Here is a 19,959-nt window from a genome sequence, read left to right as displayed (position 1 = left end):
TGTTACGCATTTCTCCAATGAGTTATCAAGAGCCTCAATCAAATCTCAGTTCATGGAACCTCTGGAGCCTGATTCAAGGACAAGTATTATGAGAGCCGGTTTTACTGTAGCACTGAGCTTGGCAATATTGTTAAACACTTCAATAAAAGTATTTGCAGAAGTAGACAAATCAGTCTCTGTCAATTGTGACTTGGCTCCCAGGGTCAGGGTCTTTCACTGAAACAGACTACAACTAGTTTATACCAAATGTCCCTAAAGACAATGTGATCTCTGTAGGTAAATTCCTTTTAGGCATGGTTACCCCCACTTTTTGCCTGTTGTCAGTGTGCTTAGACTGTTTTCACTGGGATCCTGCTAACTAGGACCCCAGTGATTGTGCTCTCTCTTCTAACCTTGGTACCCTTTACACCACACAGTTGGCATACTGGTGTACCCCTGTAAGTACCTAGTATATAGTACTTGGGTACCCAGGGCGTTTGTACACCAGAGGTCCCCCATGGGCTGCAGCATGTATTATGCCTTCCATGGGAGCCCCTGCAAACGTTGTTGGCAGGCCTGCCATTTGCAGCCTGTGTGAAAAGGTACATGCACCCTTTCACTGCTGGTCACTGCACCAGGTCACTAAGTCACCCCGATAGTAGGCTGTTCCAGCCCTAAGGGCAGGATGCAAGTCCCTTTGTGTGTGTGCAAGAGCAGTGGTGCCCCTACGAACTCCAGTTCCAAATCCCTGCTCAACTGCGGGGAAGCCATTTTAGCTATGTACTGGCCATAGGTCTCTACTTATGATCTAGGCATGTTTGGTATCAAACATGTTGGAATTATACCCCAATACAGATGCCAGTATTGGTGGCATGATTCCATGCACTCTGGGGGCTCCTTACAGGACCCCCCAGTATTGCTCCTACAAGTCTTCCAGGGTCAGTGAGCAGCCCACACGGCTGCATCCCTCAGACAGGATTCTGCTCTCCTGCCTGACCAGCTCAGGCAGGGGAAGGCAGAACAAAGGATTTCCTGTGGGAGTGGGGTGCCACCTCCTCTCCCTTAGAAATAGGTGTTACAAGGCTGGGAGGGGTAGCCTCCCCACGCCACCGGCTTGCTTTGAGGGTTTATTTGGTGCCTTCCTTGCGTAATCTGGTTCGCACCAGTCTAGGGACCCCTGGTCCCTTCTCTGGCACGAAACTGCACAAAGGAAAGGGGTGTGACAACTCCCCTGTCCATCACCACCCCAGGGGTGGAGCCTAGAGCTTCTCCAGGTGGCCACTTGATTCTGCCATCTTGAAATCAAGATGGGCAGAGGCCGCTGGGAGCATCTGACTGGTCAAGTTAGTCAGATGAAGTCAGTGAACCCCTTTGATAGGTGGTTACCTTACAAAGTGGCGAAGCCCCTTTTTGGGCTATTTAGGGACTCCCTTGCGGGTGGGTCCCAAGATTCATGCAAGACTTTACCAGGACTCCTCTGCAATGATCTTTTATGCTCCTGGTCACCAGAACTGTTGCCGAACTTCACAGGAACTGAACAAGACTGCAACACCGAGATGACATCTCCTTGCAACATTGTTTCCGTGGCTCCTGTCAGCAACTTGCAACATTTCCACCACTGCACATCCTTTGAGGTCAGCACCCTGATGGTTGCAGTAACCAATGTTTGTTGACTTCTGCTCCAAGAGATCTTCAGGCTTTAAGTAGCCCCGGCCCCCAGCACTCTACCTCTGCAATGGCAGTCTCCCCTCTGCTGCTCCAGCGACGTGGGACTCCTTTAGGTATGCTTCCTGGTCCTCGCCTTGACTTACTGTGCCTGCTGCCAGTGGCGGCTACGACTGATTCTGCTGGCTCGCCTGTCTTCTTTGGGTCAGCCCAGACTACCCTCCAAGGTTTGGGTCCCTAGGACCTTGCTGGTCCCCTTCAGCTCTGCGAATCTCCAACAGCTCTCTGCATTTGCATGTGCTGTGTTTGTGGTGCGTCTACAATCCGGCAGCCATTGAGGGACAGCTCCTAGGTGACTTCAGAGACTCCGCAGCTGGACTTCATCCACCACCGTTGACCCGGATCTTTACCCACAGAAGGGTAAGCATTGCCTCCCACACCACCTGGACACTCCTGCATGGATTGGACTCTGTCCTCTTTTTTTTTTTTTTTTTTTTTTGCAGGTCTTGCATTGTTCCAATTCCAAGTCCCCATGTTAGCCTACAGAACGAGCAGGTAACTTACCTCTGCTCTCCTGGTCCCCGGGGGGTCTTCTAGATACTCACCTCTTGGGGTTCCATACTCTCCCAGCCCTTGGCTAACTACTCCATATCCTCTGCTGGGGACCCACTCTCGCATTCCACTATTTAAGTACATGGTTTGGCCCTCTAGAGGGCCTTTGCTATTTCTAATGTTTTTATGCTAATTCCTAGTACTTACCTGTGTATATTTTGTGTGTACTTACTTCCAGAAAGGGGGATTGTCTATAGTAATCTAGTTCAGTGTTCCTTTAATAAAGTACCTTTATTGTTGCAACAATGTGTGGTTCCTTTCAGGTGTGATAAGTTACTGTGTGACTACTGTAGCACTGAAGTGCTTCACACTCCTCCTAGATAAGTCTTGGCTGCTCACCACAGCGATCACTAAAGAGCCCTGCCTTCCTAGACATTGTAACACTTACTAATAAGGGTTGCGTGGACCTGGTATAAGATGCCAATTCCATGTGTCCACCAGACCAGTCTTCTACATGCTCAGTCTTCAAATGCCCTCAATTTGAGGGCTGTTGCAAGTGATATCACATACATGAATCTGGGTGTGCCAAACATATTCCACGGAGGTCTGTTGATCAAGTGTGTAACTTCTGCTACCATAGTAGTAGAGCTCATCATGTAAAGAACACACATGGCATACCTCTTGCCTGAATAGCAGTCAACCCTTAATATTAAATACATTGTACTATGAGGGAACCATGAGTGTATGTCAGCTTAAAGGGTATGTCTTGGATGCTGTATCTTTCAGCCACGCAGTGTGCTCCTGAGAAATTATCAAAATTTCCAGGCATGACTTCCAGTAGAAAAAAGTTGGGTAAGAGAAAATAGATCATCTTTGTATTACCTGAGTTTGGTGTTTCTTTTGAAAACAGTGGACCATCAAGTAGAATGTAGAACATAGGCTAACTGTATGTCAAAATACACAAAGTTCGAAAGTCCTGCAATTAAGGGAGGAAGGAGTGTTTAGCTTACTGACTGCTTCAGTGCAACCACACAATGCCCCTTTGTCCTCCAATGCAAAACACAACTTTCCAAGTCAAAAGAAAAGAGGGTACACACAAAGATGACTGTAGATCAGTGCCTGATTTCCCAAGGACTGTACCCTGCCACATATAAATCTCAATTAACCAAAATCCTGTTTAAAATACCAGGAAATTCCAGGAATTTATGATATTGGTTCAGATACCTGTATTTTACACAGGAGTTTGGTTTATTGAGATTTATATGTTGGGTTTTCATGGTATTTCTTTTACACAATGATCTGTTTTCTATGTTTAGGAAAGCAAAGGGTATATTTTCTAAGGGGGACAGGGCCTCTGTAATCTGTCTAATGAAGAAGACCGTAATGGTTGAAATGTGTAGCCGTCGCAAGTCGACACTTTTTTCATTGAAAGACTGCAACAGCCTTAAACACTCGAGTTGTTTGGAGTGCCGGAGTTTGATTATTCTGTTATTTTTACAATTATCGACGGGTCCTGCGCCTGTAAACGTGCAGCGGCTTTGTGTGGCGGAGTCGGGAAGAACAGCAGGAATTGTTCTATGTATATATGTGTGTGTGTGTGTGTGTGTCTGTGTGTATGTATAAATATATACATATGCCCCTGCGGGGCTGCCGACTGGTCCACTTACACAGGGGCCAACCCCCCAGCCCCAAAACAAGTGGATTGCAGCTGTGCTGCGATCCACGGGCAGGAAGTGGTGCTGGGAAGACATTGATGGAAAGGGTTTCCATTGATGCTTCCCTGGCATGTGGGAGGCCGTTTTGCCCCCTCCCCCCCACCACCAGAGTGGAGAGACCATGCTTACCTGCTCTTCCGATCCTCCGGTGGGGGGGAAAGTGGGCTGGAGTCGGGAAGGGGGGGTGGGGAGGTTGTCCGGGTGATGCCAAAGCTCCCTCCCTGGTGACAGCTAATGGTTGTGACCCGCACCAGGGCGGGTGTGCGTGCTCACGGCCATTGAGCGTCACATGCACCAAAGGGGTTAATAAAACATAAGTAAAATAGTACTTGAAGATTAACATATTGTAGGAAGCTGACTCTTTATATTGTTTACCAAAAGAGGAATGCTGTGTAAAGAGTTCAGGTATCCCCTTAGAAGTGGATAGGGCTTTCTTTAAAAATCCAAAGTGCTCTATCTGTGGTAGGGTTGTGGAGCAGCTTAGGCTGATCAAAGCATGGCATTTGCTGCATACACAGTCAATAAATGGCACACACACACACACTTAATAAGGAGATCCACACAAATTTAGAAAAATAACACTTTTATATATCTTTTAACACCAAGAACTTTGTTATTGGGTACGCACTTAAGTTAGCAGTTTTGAAGTATACAGCAAATACACTTGCATTGACTTTAATGCAGCAATGTTATCCGACGGAAAAAGAAGCATACACTGCGCATGGGCATTTGGCAGCGTCTTACAGGACTGTTCTTCTGGAGTTAAGGTAAGTATGGGGCAAGGTCCAAGGCAATTCCCACAGGTCAGCTCTGAGGCATCCAGGTGCAGAGCTGCTTTTCAGCTTTGGGTGCCCTAATGTTATCCTAAGGGGAAAGAAACATATTCTTCATATGGGTACCTGGCAACGACTTACAGGACTCTACTTCTAAAGTTAAGGTAAGTATCAGTCAAGAGCAAAAGCAGTACCAACAGGTCACTTCAGGCACTGGGGCATCCGGGTGCAGAGGTGCTTTACAGTGTCCCATTCACTTTAATGGGAAACGGCACACAGGGCCACCGTCTGTCCACAGCAACTCAGGCAGGAGGGTGAGTGTTAAGTGGTGCTTTGTCTGGCAGTTCTTGGTTCCTGCAGAAAAGCGGCTGCAGGTGGTGACTGGGGGACCAATCTGGCCAAACATAAGGTGGGGGTTTGACTCTTGAGGGTCTCAGGACCTCATTTCCAGTGGTGCTTTTTGGTGTTGGGTTTTCCATGGTCAAGGACTCACGGTTCTTATTCGGTGCGAGTAGGGTAGTAGCTCTGCTACTACATAATAGATGCTGGTGTTTTTTGAACTCCAGCAGTCCTCCCAGGCTTTTGGAGGTGGAACAGCTGCAGGACGAGTTGACTTTGGTGCAGTTTGGTGGAGTTGTCGAGGGGAGCCGGCAGGCCAGCAAGTTGGAGCCAATTCCGTTGCTGCTCCTCTGTTCTTGCTTTTCATTGCTCTTAGGTTTGCTTATTAGGTCAGTAGAATACGCTTACATGGACCAGAGGCTCCCCTAAATAATAGGTTTAGGGGTGTTATGGGGATTGAAGGTAAGAAGCCAATGAGTAATTATGGGATCACTACACCTCCTAATTGACCACTTCCTGTGGGGAGTAAGCATAACCCTGTCCCAGAGTTCATAATTCTGCCATTATGCAGCTTTCCATTGGTCCCCATCCTCGACAGTGTTGACGTGGCCTAGTAGTAGTTAAGCATTTTGTTTCACCTGCATGGGATGGATCTAGCTGCTACTTTGCACAAAGCAATAGTATGACTGGCCATTTGGGCAAATGGTTATGATTGAAGTCTACTTTTGTTAGGCTATTGGTTGAAATTTCTATTTAGTATGCCATGAAAGAGAACCAGCCAATGAAGCATCTGGAAAAGCTAGTACAGTACGCAGTTGTGGCCATTATGAGCCCTGGCTGAGAAGAGTGTTTTTATTGTACCCAAGAAATTGGTATACTGTGTTAAGAACTCATTTGAAACCATGACCTGGAAAACTGTTATTTTTGTTATATCTACATGGTAAGTAAGACAAAGTAGACTGTGGCATCTTTTTTTGATACTAACTTTGTCCACTTGCCCATTTCAGATACAAAGATTTTGCAGTATTACTTCAATCTCGGATTGCAGGTCAGTGCTCAAGTAAAATGCTCCATGTGGTGTTCCAGTGCGCTTACTTTTATGTTCCCCAAGAAATATTTGAAAACATTGCCACAAACCATTGAATTTTTCAGCATGATTTTCGTGATTGGCCTCTGAGCTGTAAGCACTGCAGGTGTCTTCTGAAATCTGCGTATCAACTTTAAGATACATTTTCAGTTTTTAATATAGTTTGTATATAGCACTTCTTTTTACACTACTGCTGGCCTCTTCCTTGATTGTTTTTTTTTTCCTCTCCCCCCCCCCCCCCCCCCCCCAATCCTAGCTGAAAGTCTGACACATTAAAAAATAAACAAATCTCACAAGCTAAATACAGCAAAGTGATCAGGCACATAGAGCACTTCTACAACTACACTTACAGATTCTTCAAGAGTGAGAAAGCAGACATGCTACACATGTTCAGATCTGACTGCTGCTCTGGTATCATAAATATCATAAAATCCTTTCCAATACAAATTTTAAAATATCTATAAACATGAAAAATATAGGAATAGCAAAAAGCACTGTCTTGTGCCAAGTCCATTTATAATCCACTGAAGACATGCGTTACGTATCATTCAAATATTTTTAAATAGTCCCAAACATCAGCTTGCCAGTTGCTGCCAATATGCACGTTTTGCAGTTAAGTTAAACATTTCTGTCCGTTAAATACTAATTTCCTCTGCACAAAATCTTTTCAGAAACAAAACAATCTTGTTGCAAATACCACCTTTTCATGATGGTCACTTTCTGGAGGGAAGTCTGGCTAAATGGTGGTTCTGGCCCTGGATCTTGGCCTTCCTAGCACCTGCAAAATCATAAGCCTTGATAGTCCTACGTACTGTGGACCTGATTTAAGTGTTGACAGATGGGCCTTTGTCTGTTAGGGTTGCAAGCCTCACCTGGCAGCCCCACCCAGAGCTCTGGCAAAGTTTGAGATGACTGCAGGCCCAGCTTTATTCTCTGTAGATTGAATAGAACTGCCATCACGTTTGTTGAACAGTCATGGTTAGATTTGACAACAGTTCACCATACTTGTCTGAAGTTTTGATTTGTGTTTTAGAAACAATCTCCCAAAGCAGGTTTTGTTTCTGAAAAACAAAAAACTGATGACCCCCTAAACCCAGGGGGTGGGGATTTCTCCCAGCATGTGGGGGTGTTAACGTTTTTTTGTTTTGTCCTTTGCCAGCAGGTTTTTCTTGGGGAACACAGTTTTCTGTTGTGGTTCCTTAGTTTTGTCTGGTTTCTCACCCACCAGCTTCTAATGAATGTTTCTTTGCTGATTTTCCCTGTATCACTTTCATGAAAATCTTGCTATAAAAAGAATGTTTAAAAAAATAAGTGACCCCCTAATGGAGGCTCTGGACAGCCCAGTGAACAGGGTGCTATAAATTTAAAAAATAGGGCATGTACTTTTAAGTTTTACGTGTCCTGGTCATGAAAAAATTTAACTTGTTTTTCACCACCGCAAGGCCTAGCTCTCAAATAGGATAACATTGGAGTTACCGTATTACATTTTTAAGTGTAATTTCCAAATGGGAACGGGTAACCGATTCATGTTTGTCTTTGAAATTGTAATGAAAAATCCTAACATTGTGAAGTCTGTTTTTAAATCGCAATTTTGAAAATGCCACTTTTAGAGTTGGCATTTTCATGCCTTAGGCATTTGGTGTCAGCAACCAACCTCTGGGTCACATAGGTGGGTGTAGTTATTTTGCCTTTGTGTATTCCTCCTAGACAGCCACACACAATAAGGAGCTTAGGTGTGCCTGGATGGGCCACCACTGGCAAAGTGGGAGGGTGGAGCGGTGTCCATCCTTCACACAAAGGACTGTGTACTCCTTGTCAGTCTGGAGCCAGGGTCAGGAAGGCAGGGGCACCTGTGCACTTCAAAGGCCTCCCTCTGGAAGCTTCTCCCCACTACAAAAGCACAACTGGTACAACTCTTCAGCACACTTCTGGACCCATGGATACTCCACCAGTATGAGGAACTGCTGTGCTGCTGGAAGGACTGCCATTCTGTTGGACTACTACTCTGAAGGATGAGACCTGCTACTCTCTTGCCTGGGTGAGAAGGACTGGACCTAAATTGCTGAAACCCAGAATAATTCCAGTGGCTACTTGGCTGGCCTCCTGATATAAAGCCTCAAGAACACAATTGGCTTTCAACAATTGTTCACCTGCACCTAGATTCTGACATCTGTGAGTCTACCTTGCCAAGAGATGCAACCGCCGTCTTTGGCCCTTGGAAGTGGGCTTAAGGTGCTCTGCCAGTCTCTGTGGATCCAGCAGAACCAATAAATTTCCTCTGCTGTGTGGTGCAAAACCGATGCAAACCTGCTGCTGCGTGGATTGGACCCATCGCAAAGACCTGCATCACAGCACTTATGAACCGCCCCTGCGTAACGCATCCTCGGCACACTCCCACGCATCACTCGTCGATAGCAGCCTTAACGATGATGCTGGACTCAGCCTCGCAGCTTCTCGGAAACCAACACATTGCCTTGACTGCACAACACATACTTGATGCTGGACTTTGCATTGCACGCTATTGTCGATTGATCCTCTGACGATGCAGGATCTCGCACCGCAGCCATGCTACATCTCCGAACTGCTGCATCATGTCAGCTGTGTGACACATCTTTGTAGATGCATTCAGTGGTCTGCAAACCAAGATTAAAGGTAATTGGTTCATCCGCGCTGACTGTGTTCCTGTAGCCAGCCTACGCTCCATCATGGTCAGCCTGAACCTGTGGCTTTGTTACGGTCTGGCATGACCAGATACTTCACAGTTGGCCCTTGATCCTTTTAGTGCTACTTTCTCTAAACTCTTTAAAGTTATATGTAACCGGTTCTGCTGATTAGGTTTTTGTAAATTTGCTCTTGTTTTATTTATTAAAGAAAGTTCTATTTTCATAACTTGGTGTGAGATGCTTTTATGGTACACTTTACTACTTGTATTTGACTTTATTTATACTTTACGCAGTGCCTCAGAGTTAAGGCAGACTGCTCTGTGCCAAGCTGCTAGAGGACTGAGCACATATTAATTTAGAGGTGGCTTGTGCCTCACCCTGACAAGGATTGTAGTTGCTACTTGATCTGGACTCATATTCCAGTGAACCAACAACCCAATTTCTTACCATTCTAGCTTTCCCATATTTGTAAATTCCCACCCCTGACAGTTTCTCCTGTTTTCACCCAGACTTTGTCAGAGTATGCCTTCATCAGTGCTAGAGAGTTTCAGTTATTAGTGACCAAAAGGGCAATCAAGAGTTCCGAAAAGTAGAGGCAGCTGATGCTATTAGTACTTTGTCCTGGTGGTTAGTGGCTGGGCTTGGGCTAATCTTCGATCTTCAGTTCCTTAACTTTCTTTCAGAAGGACAAATTCAGGCTGTTACCCATTGCCCGAGTCCTCTCTCCTCTATTCTCTGAACCGTAGAGACTTGGTGGTGCCCTTGGACTTACAGGATGTGAACTTTCATGTGCATGTCCTGTTGTCCCACATGGTTTAACATCAATTAATGTAGGGGAAGAAACACTTTCATTGCACTGTTCTGGGCTCACTTCAAACCCCCACCCCCCCTAACCCCCCAAAAGGTCATGATGGTGGTCGCAGCGCATCTTCATAGAGTAAGAGTGCCTGTCTCTGAAAAATGGCTGTTGAAGACTGGATCATTGCCCAGCTGTGGAACTACTGCAAATTAAAATGTTGCTACTTATATCCCTTGGATTCTGTATCATTGAGCTGAAGTTCCACCTCTACCTAGTGCGGAGCATTCTTTGTTGCAGGGCATTGCTGTAAGGAAATGCCTCCTTGGAATGGTTACCCCCTACCTTTTTGCCTTTGCTGATTCTAAGTTATGATTTGAAAGTGGGCAGGGACCCTGCTAACCAGGCCCCAGCACCAGTGTTCTTTCCCTAAACTGTACCTTTGTCTCCACAATTGGCACAACCCTGGCACTCAGGTAAGTCCCTTGTAACTGGTACCCCTGGTACCAAGGGCCCTGATGCCAGGGAAGGTCTCTAAGGGCTGCAGCATGTCTTATGCCACCCTAGGGATCCCTCACTCAGCACATGCACACTGTCTCACAGCTTGTGTGTGTTGGTGGGGAGAAAATGACTACATCGACATGGCACTCCCCTCAGGGTGCCACGCCAACCTCACACTGCCTGTGGCATTGGTAAGTCACCCCTCTAGCAGGCCTTACAGCCCTAAGGCAGGGTGCACTATACCACAGGCGAGGGCATATGTGCCTGAGCACTATACCCCTACAGTGTCTAAGCAAAACCTTAGACATTGTAAGGGCAGGGTAGCCATAAGAGTATATGGTCTGGGAGTTTGTCAAACACGAACTCCTCAGTTCCATAATGGCTACACTGAAAACTGGCAAGTTTGGTATCAAACTTCTCAGCACAATAAATGAACACTGATGCCAGAGTGCAATTTATTGTAACATACACCCAGAGTGCATCTTAGAGATGTGCCCTGAATACCAATCCGACTTATAGTCTAGGCTGACCAGTTTCTGCCAGCCTGCCCCACACCAGACGTGTTGCTGGCCACATGGGGAGAGTGCCTTTGTCACTCTGTGGCCAGGAACAAAGCCTGTACTGGGTGGAGGTGCTTCTCACCTCCCCCCTGCAGGAACTGTAACACCTGGCAGTGAGCCTCAAAGGCTCACCCCTTTAGTTACAGCACCCCAGGGCATCCCAGCCAGTGGAGATGCCCGCCCCTCCAGCCACTGCCCCCACTTTTGGCGGCAAGGCTGGAGGAGATCATGAGAAAAACAAGGAGGAGTCACCCCCCAGTAAGGTCAGTCCCTAAGGTGTCCTGAGCTGAGGTGACTCCTGCCTTGAGAAATCCTCCATCTTGAGTTTGGAGGATTCCCCCAATAGGATTAGGGATGTGCCCTCCTCCCATAGGGAGGAGGCACACAGAGGGTGAGGCCACCCTTAAGGACAGTAGCCATTGGCTTCTGTCCTCCCAGACCTCAACACACCGCTAAATTCAGTATTTAGGAGCTCCCCAGATCCCAGGAAATCAGATTCCTGCAACCTGAAGAAACAAGGACTGCTGACCTACAAGCCTGCAGAGGAGGAGGAACACAACTGCTTTGTCCCCAGCCCTATCGGTATGTCTCCAACTTCGAAAACCTGCTCCAGCGACGCATCCGACGGGGACCAGCTACCTTTGAAGCCTCAGAGGACTGCCCTGGACTAAAGGACCAAGAAACTCCTGTGAACAGCGGCCCTGTTCAAAACCAGCTACTTCTTTGCAACGAAGAAGCAACTTTCAAAGACTGGACGTTTCCCGTCGGAAGCGTGAGACTTCACACTCTGCACCCGACGCCCCGGCTCAAGATCCAGAGAACAAACACCTCCGGGAGGACTCCCCAGCGACTGCGAGCTTGTGAGTAACCAGAGACGACCCCCCTGAGTCCCCACAGTGACGCCTTCAGAGAGAATCCAGAGGCTCCCTGTAAGGAAATGCCTCCTTGGCATGGTTGCCCCCTGACTTTTTGCCTTTGCTGATGCTATGTTTACAATTGAAAGTGTGCTGAGGCCTGCTAACCAGGCCCCAGCACCAGTGTTCTTTCCCTAACCTGTACTTTTGTATCCACAATTGGCAGACCCTGGCATCCAGATAAGTCCCTTGTAACTGGTACTTCTAGTACCAAGGGCCCTGATGCCAAGGAAGGTCTCTAAGGGCTGCAGCATGTCTTATGCCACCCTGGAGACCTCTCACTCAGCACAGACACACTGCTTGCCAGCTTGTGTGTGCTAGTGAGGACAAACCGAGTAAGTCGACATGGCACTCCCCTCAGGGTGCCATGCCAGCCTCTCACTGCCTATGCAGTATAGGTAAGACACCCCTCTAGCAGGCCTTACAGCCCTAAGGCAGGGTGCACTATACCATAGGTGAGGGTACCAGTGCATGAGCATGGTACCCCTACAGTGTCTAAACAAAACCTTAGACATTGTAAGTGCAGGGTAGTCATAAGAGTATATGGTCTGGGAGTTTGTCAAACACGAACTCCACAGCACCATAATGGCTACACTGAAAACTGGGAAGGTTGGTATCAAACTTCTCAGCACAATAAATGCACACTGATGCCAGTGTACATTTTATTGTAAAATACACCACAGAGGGCACCTTAGAGGTGCCCCCTGAAACTTAACCGACTATCTGTGTAGGCTGACTAGTTTTAGCAGCCTGCCACAAACCGAGACATGTTGCTGGCCCCATGGGGAGAGTGCCTTTGTCACTCTGAGGCCAGTAACAAAGCCTGCACTGGGTGGAGATGCTAACACCTCCCCCAGGCAGGAATTGTCACACCTGGCGGTGAGCCTCAAAGGCTCACCTCCTTTGTGCCAACCCAGCAGGACACTCCAGCTAGTGGAGTTGCCCGCCCCCTCCGGCCAGGCCCCACTTTTGGCGGCAAGGCCGGAGAAAATAATGAGAAAAACAAGGAGGAGTCACTGGCCAGTCAGGACAGCCCCTAAGGTGTCCTGAGCTGAGGTGACTCTGACTTTTAGAAATCCTCCATCTTGCAGATGGAGGATTCCCCCAATAGGGTTAGGATTGTGACCCCCTCCCCTTGGGAGGAGGCACAAAGAGGGTGTACCCACCCTCAGGGCTAGTAGCCATTGGCTACTAACCCCCCAGACCTAAACACGCCCTTAAATTTCGTATTTAAGGGCTACCCTGAACCCTAGAAAATCAGATTCCTGCAACTACAAGAAGAAGGACTGCCCAGCTGAAAACCCCTGCAGCGGAAGACCAGAAGACGACAACTGCCTTGGCTCCAGAAACTCACCGGCCTGTCTCCTGCCTTCCAAAGATCCTGCTCCAGCGACGCCTTCCAAAGGGACCAGCGACCTCGACATCCTCTGAGGACTGCCCCTGCTTCGAAAAGACAAGAAACTCCCGAGGACAGCGGACCTGCTCCAAGAAAGGCTGCAACTTTGTTTCCAGCAGCTTTAAAGAACCCTGCAAGCTCCCCGCAAGAAGCGTGAGACTTGCAACACTGCACCCGGCGACCCTGACTCGGCTGGTGGAGACCCGACACCTCAGGAGGGACCCCAGGACTACTCTGATACTGTGAGTACCAAAACCTGTCCCCCCTGAGCCCCCACAGCGCCGCCTGCAGAGGGAATCCCGAGGCTTCCCCTGACCGCGACTCTTTGAATCCAAAGTCCCGACGCCTGGGAGAGACCCTGCACCCGCAGCCCCCAGGACCTGAAGGACCGGACTTTCACTGGAGAAGTGACCCCCAGGAGTCCCTCTCCCTTGCCCAAGTGGAGGTTTCCCCGAGGAACCCCCCCCTTGCCTGCCTGCAGCGCTGAAGAGATCCCGAGATCTCTCATAGACTAACATTGCGAACCCGACGCTGGTTTCTACACTGCACCCGGCCGCCCCCGCGCTGCTGAGGGTGAAATTTCTGTGTGGGCTTGTGTCCCCCCCGGTGCCCTACAAAACCCCTCTGGTCTGCCCTCCGAAGACGCGGGTACTTACCTGCAAGCAGACCGGAACCGGGGCACCCCCTTCTCTCCATTCTAGCCTATGTGTTTTGGGCACCACTTTGAACTCTGCACCTGACCGGCCCTGAGCTGCTGGTGTGGTGACTTTGGGGTTGCTCTGAACCCCCAACGGTGGGCTACCTTGGACCAAGAACTGAACCCTGTAAGTGTCCTACTTACCTGGTAAAACTAACAAAAACTTACCTCCCCCAGGAACTGTGAAAATTGCACTAAGTGTCCACTTTTAAAACAGCTATTTGTCAATAACTTGAAAAGTATACATGCAATTTTTATGATTTGAAGTTCCTAAAGTACTTACCTGCAATACCTTTCGAACAAGATATTACATGTTAAATTTGAACCTGTGGTTCTTAAAATAAACTAAGAAAAGATATTTTTCTATAACAAAAACCTATTGGCTGGATTTGTCTCTGAGTGTGTGTACCTCATTTATTGTCTATGTGTATGTACAACAAATGCTTAACACTACTCCTTGGATAAGCCTACTGCTCGACCACACTACCACAAAATAGAGCATTAGTATTATCTATTTTTACCACTATTTTACCTCTAAGGGGAACCCTTGGACTCTGTGCATGCTATTCCTTACTTTGAAATAGCACATACAGAGCCAACTTCCTACATTGGTGGATCAGCGGTGGGGTACAAGACTTTGCATTTGCTGGACTACTCAGCCAATACCTGATCACACGACAAATTCCAAAATTGTCATTAGAAATTGATTTTTGCAATTTGAAAAGTTTTCTAAATTCTTAAAAGACCTGCTAGGGCCTTGTGTTAGATCCTGTTTAGCATTTCTTTTAGAGTTTAAAAGTTTGTAAAAGTTTGAATTAGATTCTAGAACCAGTTGTAGATTCTTAAAAAGTATTCCAACTTTTAGAAGCAAAATGTCTAGCACAGATGTGACTGTGGTGGAACTCGACACCACACCTTACCTCCATCTTAAGATGAGGGAGCTAAGGTCACTCTGTAAAATAAAGAAAATAACAATGGGCCCCAAACCTACCAAAATACAGCTCCAGGAGCTTTTGGCAGAGTTTGAAAAGGCCAACCCCTCTGAGGGTGGCAACTCAGAGGAAGAAGATAGTGACTTGGAGGAAAATTCCCCCCTACCAATCCTATCTAGGGAGAACAGGGTCCCTCAAACCCTGACTCCAAAAATAATAGTCAGAGATGCTGGTTCCCTCACAGGAGAGACCAACACCTCTGAAATCACTGAGGATAGCCCCAGTGAAGAGGACATCCAGTTAGCCAGGATGGCCAAAAGATTGGCTTTGGAAAGACAGATCCTAGCCATAGAGAGGGAAAGACAAGAGATGGGCCTAGGACCCATCAATGGTGGCAGCAACATAAATAGGGTCAGAGATTCTCCTGACATGTTGAAAATCCCTAAAGGGATTGTAACTAAATATGAAGATGGTGATGACATCACCAAATGGTTCACAGCTTTTGAGAGGGCTTGTGTAACCAGAAAAGTGAACAGATCTCACTGGGGTGCTCTCCTTTGGGAAATGTTCACAGGAAAGTGTAGGGATAGACTCCTCACACTCTCTGGACAAGATGCAGAATCTTATGACCTCATGAAGGGTACCCTGATTGAGGGCTTTGGATTCTCCACTGAGGAGTACAGGATTAGGTTCAGGGGGGCTCAAAAATCCTCGAGCCAGACCTGGGTTGACTTTGTTGACTACTCAGTGAAAACACTAGATGGTTGGATTCAAGGCAGTGGTGTAAGTAATTATGATGGGCTGTACAATTTATTTGTGAAAGAACACCTGTTAAGTAATTGTTTCAATGATAAACTGCATCAGCATCTGGTAGACCTAGGACCAATTTCTCCCCAAGAATTGGGAAAGAAGGCGGACCATTGGGTCAAAACAAGGGTGTCCAAGACTTCAACAGGGGGTGACCAAAAGAAAGGGGTCACAAAGACTCCCCAGGGGAAGGGTGATGAGACAACCAAAACTACAAATAGTAAAGAGTCTTCTACAGGCCCCCAAAAACCTGCACAGGAGGGTGGGCCCAGAGCCTCTTCACAAAACAATGGGTACAAGGGTAAAAACTTTGATCCCAAAAAGGCCTGGTGTCATAGCTGTAAACAGCATGGACACCAAACTGGAGACAAGGCCTGTCCCAAGAAAGGTTCCACTCCAAACTCCCATCCAGGTAACACTGGTATGGCTAGTCTCCAAGTGGGATCAACAGTGTGCCCAGAGCAAATCAGGGTCCACACTGAAGCTACTCTAGTTTCTGAGGGTGGGGTGGATTTAGCCACACTAGCTGTCTGGCCGCCTAACATGCAAAAATACAGACAGCAACTCTTAATTAATGGGACTAGAATAGAGGGCCTGAGGGATACAGGTGCCAGTGTCACCATGGTGACAGAGAAACTGGTTTCCCCTGGCCAATACCTGACTGGAAAAACTTACACAGTCACCAACGCTGACAATCAGAGAAAAGTACATCCCATGGCAATGGTTACTTTAGAATGGGGAGGGGTCAATGGCCTGAAACAGGTGGTGGTCTCCTCAAATATCCCAGTGGACTGTCTGCTTGGAAATGACCTGGAGTCCTCAGCATGGGCTGAGGTAGAACTAAAAACCCATGCAGCAATGCTGGGTATCCCTGAACTGGTGTGTGTGAAAACAAGAGCACAGTGCAAGGCACAGGGTGAACAAGTAGAGCTGGAGTCTGGAAGAATGGCCCAGCCTACCAAGAGGAAAGGAAAGTCAGTTGGGAAACCAACTGCAACACAGCAAAAGAAAGGGAACCTCTCTTCTCAGGAAGAAGTTCTGCCCTCTGAGGGAACTGAGCCTTTGGAGCTTGAACCTTATCAGGTTGAGCTCTTGGGCCCAGGGGGACCCTCAAGGGAGGAGCTGTGTAAGGGACAAGAAACCTGTCCCTCTCTTGAAGGCCTTAGGCAGCAAGCTGCTGAAGAGTCCAAAGGCAAGAAAAATGGAACGCATAGGGTCTATTGGGAAGATGGACTCCTGTACACTGAGGCCAGAGACCCCAAACCTGGTGCCACTAGGAGAGTGGTAGTGCCTCAGCTGTTCAGGAAGTTCATCCTAACATTGGCCCATGACATTCCCCTTGCTGGACATTTGGGACAAACCAAGACGTGGGAGAGGTTAGTCAACCACTTCTACTGGCCCAATATGTCCAACATGGTTAAGGAGTTTTGCCTCTCCTGCCCCACCTGTCAAGCCAGTGGTAAGACAGGTGGGCATCCAAAGGCCCCCCTCATTCCACTTCCAGTGGTGGGGGTGCCCTTTGAAAGAGTGGGTGTGGACATAGTTGGTCCACTAGAACCTCCCACAGCCTCAGGAAATATGTATATCCTGGTAGTAGTGGATCATGCTACCAGGTATCCTGAAGCTATTCCCCTTAGGTCGACTACTGCCCCTGCAGTAGCCAAGGCCCTCATTGGTATCTTTACCAGAGTGGGTTTCCCTAAGGAGGTGGTGTCTGACAGAGGTACCAACTTCATGTCAGCATACCTAAAGCACATGTGGAATGAGTGTGGAGTGACTTATAAATTCACTACACCATACCATCCACAAACTAATGGCTTGGTTGAGAGATTCAACAAGACATTAAAAGGCATGATCATGGGGCTCCCAGAAAAGCTCAAAAGGAGATGGGATGTCCTCTTGCCATGTCTGCTTTTCGCTTACAGAGAGGTGCCACAGAAGGGAGTAGGATTCTCACCCTTTGAACTTCTGTTTGGTCATCCTGTAAGGGGACCACTTGCCCTTGTTAAAGAAGGCTGGGAGAGACCTCTCCATGAGCCTAAACAGGACATAGTGGACTATGTACTTGGCCTTCGCTCTAGAATGGCAGAGTACATGGAAAAGGCAACCAAAAACCTTGAGGCCAGCCAACAGCTCCAGAAGTTTTGGTATGACCAAAAGGCTGCACTGGTTGAGTTCCAACCAGGGCAGAAAGTCTGGGTTCTGGAGCCTGTGGCTCCCAGGGCACTCCAGGACAAATGGAGTGGCCCTTACCCAGTACTAGAGAGGAAGAGTCAGGTCACCTACTTGGTGGACCTGGGCACAAGCAGGAGCCCCAAGAGGGTGATCCATGTAAACCGCCTTAAGCTCTTCCATGACAGGGCTGATGTGAATCTGTTGATGGTAACAGATGAGGATCAGGAGGCAGAGAGTGAACCTCTCCCTGATCTTCTGTCATCAGACCCAAAAGATGGCACAGTAGATGGAGTGATCTACTCAGACACCCTCTCTGGCCAACAGCAAGCTGATTGTAGGAGAGTCCTACAACAGTTTCCTGAACTCTTCTCCTTAACCCCTGGTCAGACACACCTGTGTACCCATGATGTGGACACAGGAGACAGCATGCCTGTCAAGAACAAAATCTTTAGACAGTCTGACCATGTTAAGGAAAGCATCAAGGTGGAAGTCCACAAGATGCTGGAATTGGGAGTGATTGAGCGCTCTGACAGCCCCTGGGCTAGCCCAGTGGTCTTAGTCCCCAAACCTCACACCAAAGATGGAAAGAAAGAGATGAGGTTTTGTGTGGACTACAGAGGGCTCAATTCTGTCACCAAGACAGATGCTCATCCAATTCCAAGAGCTGATGAGCTCATAGACAAATTAGGTGCTGCCAAATTCCTAAGTACCTTTGACTTGACAGCAGGGTACTGGCAAATAAAAATGGCACCTGGAGCAAAAGAGAAAACAGCATTCTCCACACCTGATGGGCATTATCAGTTTACTGTTATGCCCTTTGGTTTAAAGAATGCCCCTGCCACCTTCCAAAGGTTGGTGAATCAAGTCCTTGCTGGCTTGGAGTCCTTTAGCACAGCTTATCTTGATGATATTGCTGTCTTTAGCTCCACCTGGCAGGATCACCTGGTCCACCTGAGGAAGGTTTTGAAGGCTCTGCAATCTGCAGGCCTCTCTATCAAGGCATCCAAATGCCAGATAGGGCAGGGAACTGTGGTTTACTTGGGACACCTTGTAGGTGGAGGCCAAGTTCAGCCACTCCAACCCAAGATCCAGACTATTCTGGACTGGGTAGCTCCAAAAACCCAGACTCAAGTCAGGGCATTCCTTGGCTTGACTGGGTATTACAGGAGGTTTGTGAAGGGATATGGATCCATTGTGACAGCCCTCACTGAACTCACCTCCAAGAAAATGCCCAAGAAAGTGAACTGGACTGTGGAATGCCAACAGGCCTTTGACACCCTGAAACAGGCAATGTGCTCAGCACCAGATCTCAAAGCTCCAGATTATTCTAAGCAGTTCATTGTGCAGACTGATGCCTCTGAACATGGGATAGGGGCAGTTTTGTCCCAAACAAATGATGATGGCCTTGACCAGCCTGTTGCTTTCATTAGCAGGAGGTTACTCCCCAGGGAGCAGCGTTGGAGTGCCATTGAGAGGGAGGCCTTTGCTGTGGTTTGGTCCCTGAAGAAGCTGAGACCATACCTCTTTGGGACTCACTTCCTAGTTCAAACTGACCACAGACCTCTCAAATGGCTGATGCAAATGAAAGGTGAAAATCCTAAACTGTTGAGGTGGTCCATCTCCCTACAGGGAATGGACTTTATAGTGGAACACAGACCTGGGACTGCCCATGCCAATGCAGATGGCCTTTCCAGGTTCTTCCACTTAGAAAATGAAGACTCTCTTGGGAAAGGTTAGTCTCATCCTCTTTCGTTTGGGGGGGGGTTGTGTAAGGAAATGCCTCCTTGGCATGGTTGCCCCCTGACGTTTTGCCTTTGCTGATGCTATGTTTACAATTGAAAGTGTGCTGAGGCCTGCTAACCAGGCCCCAGCACCAGTGTTCTTTCCCTAACCTGTACTTTTGTATCCACAATTGGCAGACCCTGGCATCCAGATAAGTCCCTTGTAACTGGTACTTCTAGTACCAAGGGCCCTGATGCCAAGGAAGGTCTCTAAGGGCTGCAGCATGTCTTATGCCACCCTGGAGACCTCTCACTCAGCACAGACACACTGCTTGCCAGCTTGTGTGTGCTAGTGAGGACAAACCGAGTAAGTCGACATGGCACTCCCCTCAGGGTGCCATGCCAGCCTCTCACTGCCTATGCAGTATAGGTAAGACACCCCTCTAGCAGGCCTTACAGCCCTAAGGCAGGGTGCACTATACCATAGGTGAGGGTACCAGTGCATGAGCATGGTACCCCTACAGTGTCTAAACAAAACCTTAGACATTGTAAGTGCAGGGTAGTCATAAGAGTATATGGTCTGGGAGTTTGTCAAACACGAACTCCACAGCACCATAATGGCTACACTGAAAACTGGGAAGGTTGGTATCAAACTTCTCAGCACAATAAATGCACACTGATGCCAGT

At 47.8% G+C, this 19,959-nt stretch overlaps 1 protein-coding gene across 1 annotated transcript in view; it reads left to right on the top strand.

Moving 5' to 3' along the window:
- The window catches only part of LOC138259421 (UDP-N-acetylglucosamine transferase subunit ALG13-like), a 790,124-nt gene that overhangs the window by 676,807 nt on the left and 93,358 nt on the right, over positions 1 to 19,959 (top strand). The window contains exon 22 of the mRNA XM_069207173.1: positions 6,031 to 6,071. Within this exon, the coding sequence (XP_069063274.1) occupies positions 6,031 to 6,071 (41 nt within the window). The remainder of the gene's footprint in view (positions 1 to 6,030; positions 6,072 to 19,959) is intronic.

The sequence above is a fragment of the Pleurodeles waltl genome, chromosome 2_1 (assembly GCF_031143425.1).
Source record: "Pleurodeles waltl isolate 20211129_DDA chromosome 2_1, aPleWal1.hap1.20221129, whole genome shotgun sequence".
Classification (NCBI taxonomy): Eukaryota; Metazoa; Chordata; class Amphibia; order Caudata; family Salamandridae; genus Pleurodeles; species Pleurodeles waltl.
The sequence above is the reverse complement of the archived record's forward strand: the minus strand, read 5'-3'. Positions and strand labels throughout refer to the sequence as shown.